General features: G+C 32.8%; 1 protein-coding gene across 1 annotated transcript in view; it reads right to left on the bottom strand.

The window, feature by feature from the left end:
* The window catches only part of LOC106475247 (arginine kinase-like), an 11,478-nt gene extending 6,616 nt beyond the window's left edge, over positions 1 to 4,862 (bottom strand). Inside the window, exons 1-2 of the mRNA XM_013935949.2 lie at positions 4,662 to 4,862; positions 408 to 667 (exon numbers count right to left, since the gene is read on the bottom strand). Coding sequence (XP_013791403.1) covers positions 408 to 667; positions 4,662 to 4,830 — 429 coding nt within the window. The 5' untranslated portion in view covers positions 4,831 to 4,862. The remainder of the gene's footprint in view (positions 1 to 407; positions 668 to 4,661) is intronic.
* Between the last annotated feature and the right edge of the window lie 475 nt (positions 4,863 to 5,337).

Below are 5,337 nucleotides of genomic sequence, written 5' to 3'. Positions count from 1 at the left end.
AAACATCAGTCATACAACACGAGGCCTAAATAATCAAGTAACCAGGTCATACGACGTGCTTAGGGAACATTAACATAGTCCAAACATCAGTCACACAACACGAGGCCTAAATAATCAAGTAACCAGGTCATACAACGTGCTTAGAGAACGTTAACTTAGTCCAAACATCAGTCATACAACACGAGGCCTAAATAATCAAGTAACCAGGTCATACAACGTGCTCAGGGAACGTTAAATCACATATCCATCAATGTTTAGTTTAATGCTAGTTAACCAGTCCAATTTTTGTTAAAATAAATATTCGTGTTGATTCCAAATGTACACCAGTATTTATTTTTAAATATCCACATTATTCAACCCGATTTCTGGACTGTTTATTTAAAAATATACTACGTAATACTACACACCTCTTCTGTCAAGCAGGGATTGAAGGGGTACCCCTGGAGGCTGCGACCACAGCGCACTCTAGTGGAGATGATAAACTTTCCTGTAGGATCAAGATCCACCAAGGTATTGATATCACCCCATTCCTTTGCAGGATGTTTATCTGTGGCCTTGAAGCCGCCATGGTAGTCGTCGATGATGGGGTTGAACAGAGGGGCGAACGTTGTGTAGGATTCTGCATCAGGGGCGTAGATACCCACTCCACTGTCTAAGTTCTCGACACCTAGAGGTCGCAAAACGAGAATGTTAAATACTACGTTAAGAATAGGTTTTGGTTTCGGTACAAAATGAATATACCAAAAGGAAAATCGAATAACTTTTTATTATTTTAGATAACAACAAAACTAAAAACAAGATAGCTTCTGAAGGCTTATAAGTTAATTATTATTGTTATTACTTACATTATTTATCATTATTATTTATGAATGTGATTTATTGCAGATTTCAGAACTGACTGTTTTTGAATAAAACGACAACTCCTAAATAGGATATCTGTTTCCTCGTGACACAATAATTTTTCTATTTACTAGCCAGAGTTGGTGAAATGTCCACGTGTCGGTCTAAAGATTAAAATGTTATTTTCTGTTCATTATTACTTATTTTATTGACCAATGACAAGAGATACATGAAATTACACAGGTTATTTCTAAACTATAAATGCAACAGCTTGCTAATTCCATGCTTGAATGATACTTGAAATTGACGAGTTAATATATTCGCTTTAGGGGGCCGTTTTATAATCAATATTATTACTCACTGAATAATACAGATAAATAACGATTTACAAGCACAAGGAAGAGTTTATTCATGGTAAACATACTAACTAGAATAATCCAGTTACTTTTATTTTCCTCGACTGAACACCTTCGTAATTTCGAGAAAAATATAAATATATGTTATTTCTTAGATTAGGGGATTAAGTTTCATGGATAAGCTGTGTGATAGATTAGGGGATTAAGTTTCATGGATAAGCTGTGTGATAGATTAGAGGATTAAGTTTCATGTATAAGCTATATTTTAGATAAAGGGATTAAGTTTCATGGATAAGCTGTGTGATAGATTAGGGGATTAAGTTTCATGTATAAGCTGTGTGATAGATTAGGGGATTAAGTTTCATGGATAAACTGTGTGATAGATTAAGTTTCATGTATAAGCTGTGTGATAGATTAGGGGATTAAGTTTCATGGATAAACTGTGTGATAGATTAAGTTTCATGGATAAACTGTGTGATAGATTAGGGGATTAAGTTTCATGTATAAGCTGTGTGATAGATTAGGGGATTAAGTTTCATGGATAAGATGTGTGATAAAGTAGGGGATTAAGTTTCATGTATTGTTATGTAGATATGATATTTTCATCATAGGTAGGTACACGGAATATTGCTGGGCAGACTGGAGTAAAAATAATAATATCCTGAACAAACGTGAGTGAAGATAATAATATCCTGAACAAACGTGAGTGAAGATAATTAATATCCTGAACAAACGTGAGTAAATATAATAATATCCTGAACAAACGTGAGTAAAGGTAATAATATCCTGAACAAACGTGAGTAAAGATAATTAATATCCTGAACAAACGTGAGTAAAGATAATAATATCGTGAACAAACGTGAGTAAAGATAATAATATCATGAACAAACGTGAGTAAAGATAATTAATATCATGAACAAACGTGAGTAAAGATAATTAATATCCTGAACAAACGTGAGTAAAGATAATAATATCGTGAACAAACGTGAGTAAAGATAATAATATCATGAACAAACGTGAGTAAAGATAATTAATATATTGAACAAACGTGAGTAAAGGTAATTAATATCCTGAACAAACGTGAGTAAAGATGATAATATCCTGAACAAACGTGAGTAAAGATAATAATATCCTGAACAAACGTGAGTAAAGATAATTAATATCCTGAACAAACGTGAGTAAAGATAATAATATCATGAACAAACGTGAGTAAAGATAATTAATATCATGAACAAACGTGAGTAAAGATAATTAATATCCTGAACAAACGTGAGTGAAGATAATAATATCCTGAACAAACGTGAGTAAAGATAATAATATCCTGAACAAACGTGAGTAAAGGTAATAATATCGTGAACAAACGTGAGTGAAGATAATAATATCGTGAACAAAGTGAAATAACGATAACGTTTAAACTCTTCTCTACTAATTCTGTCGCTTAGAATGTTTAATGTTAAATAGAAACCATTGTAGAAATGTTGATTTCGTGTCTGTGTAAGTCAAGGATAGAAATCTAGCAATTGTACACGAGTGAAAAGGCTGGCATACTAGACGAAGTAACTAAAATAGAGGCAACATATCCCAGATCCCTTAAACGGAAGCGCGAAGAACCAAGAGGTTGAAATAGCAGTCATGCTGTGTTTCTGTACAGAATCTACAATGTGTATAGTTAAAACGCTTGTTTAGAAAGTTTTTTCTTTCATTTGTAGTAAGTAAGTAAGTAAGGAGGGTAGACGTTGCCGTGTGAAAGCAACGTTTCAACGCTACGGCATGCGTTAAAACGTCACTACCTGCGTTAGTCTTGCGTTACGATCTGCTTTACAAACCAGTGACTTACGTTACAACGTCACTATCTGCGATACAAAGCTATAACCTACGTTACAACATTACGATCTGCGTTACAACGTTTCGACAACTTCAGACAACATAGGCTTAACACCTTCAGGCAACATAGGATTAACACCTTCAGGCAACATGGCTTAGAAACCGCGGATGATTCTCCACATTGAAAAACAACATGACATGAAAAAGTAAGGTATGTGAAAAATCTTCATCTGCGTAGATAAGCCTAATTGGAATTTGCCAAATTAAGTTGAATTAAAATAACTGACAATGAAAGATGAGTTCTTTGAATATTAACATATTAATTGAACGTCACATTGAGAAAGTTTATTTATTTCTAAGGAAGATGATTTATAAAACAACCTTTGCTAAGATTAATTGTAATTTTTTAAGTGTGAATATTTAACATAGAGGTTAATTCATATAAGAAGCTTAGTCCTAACAGTAGCTAGCCCAGAGGGTTTTGAAAGAAAATCCAGTTTTGGACTGTTCGCGCCGTTACTTAGACAATGAATTCCGCTGGACTATGACAGTTACATTAGTTTTGATCGGGGGGGGGGGGGGTGGGTTTTTAAGCTCAAAGCTACACAATGGACTATCTGTGATGTACACACCACTGGTATCGAAACTCGGATTTTAGTGGTGATTGGTAGAAGGAAGTAATGATCTGTGTAAACAATACTGAACAATATATTCAATATTATTGATCAATGCTTATTGTAAACAATATATTCAACAATACTGAACAATATATTCAATATTATTGATCAGTATTTATTGTAAACAATATATTCAACAATACTGAACAATATATTCAATATTATTTATCAATGCTTATTGTAAACAATATATTCAACAATACTGAACAATATATTCAATATTATTGATCAATACTTATTGTAAACAATATATTCAACAATACTGAACAATATATTCAATATTATTAATTAATACTTATTGTAAACAATATATTCAACAATACTGAACAATATATTCAATATTATTAATTAATACTTATTGTAAACAATATATTCAACAATACTGAACAATATATTCAATATTATTGATCAATGCTTATTGTAAACAATATATTCAACAATACTGAACAATATTTCAATATTATTGATCAATGCTTATTGTAAACAATATATTCAACAATACTGAACAATATATTCAATATTATTGATCAATGCTTATTATAAACAATATATTCAATATTATTGATCAATGCTTATTGTAAACAATATATTCAACAATACTGAACAATATATTCAATATTATTGATCAATACTTATTGTAAACAATATATTCAACAATACTGAACATCAATATTGTTACTATTACAACTTGGTTAACATTGAACGTGTACGTAACGTTTCAGCGATAATCAACATTGTGAACTACATTTCAAGACGTCACTCTCACGGCTTACCCAGCATTAAATCTCTTTTTTTCATTTCTACTGTTCTCTCCACTCCATACAGACTCCTCGGGCAATATGGAATTTCTTAATAAAGGGTTCAAAGTACGAGAAATGTGATGGAGTTTACATTCGTTAATCAAATAATAATAATTTTTCGTCTATTATTTGCGTATTGCTAATATGGAAATAGTAACACTCACCTGATTGGATTACGTCAAGAAGTGTGGCTCCCATGGCCGTTTTCTTGTTTTTTGTACTATCAAAAACTTCCTTTGACAGATGCTTTTTGAGGAGAGACTTGCAATCGTTGGCTTCTTGGAGTTTCTTGAAGCCAGCTTCCAGTTTGTCCAGAGTTGCCTGTTCCACCATTTTGATCTAAAGTACGCAGATGCAGATATGTGAAGATCAATTTTCTATCAAATCTCTGCCCTCTACTTTTGCCCTTGCTTTAATAAAGGGTGCAAAGTATTCTGGGTAAAAGCCCCGATATTCCGTCACGTTGGTTTTAAACCAATAATGTTTGAGCTTTACGACCGCTAACTGCCTGAAGAAAGGGCATAGGACGAAAGCCCGGAATACATGTAAACCTGAGAACACCACTTTTCCATCTATTTATACCGAACTTAATGAATATTCGTCGGCCTCATTTTTCTTTTGTTCAGAACGCTTTGTCCTTGTTCTTAGTTCAAGTTCTTACGGGCAATTAAAAGTTGCTAATGGCAATTCCTTGTGAGACAGAATGTAGATCTGTAGTTTTCACTGTACAATATACAGGATTCAGTCATGTTATAAACCAAATGTTGTTTCCACTGATTCGGTCATGTTATAAACCAAATGTTGTTTCCACTGTCTGTAGTTTTCACTGTACAATATACA

Source organism: Limulus polyphemus, unplaced genomic scaffold, assembly GCF_000517525.1.
Source record: "Limulus polyphemus unplaced genomic scaffold, Limulus_polyphemus-2.1.2 Scaffold8287, whole genome shotgun sequence".
Lineage (NCBI taxonomy): Eukaryota > Metazoa > Arthropoda > Merostomata > Xiphosura > Limulidae > Limulus > Limulus polyphemus.
This window is presented reverse-complemented; position numbering and strand designations above follow the sequence as displayed.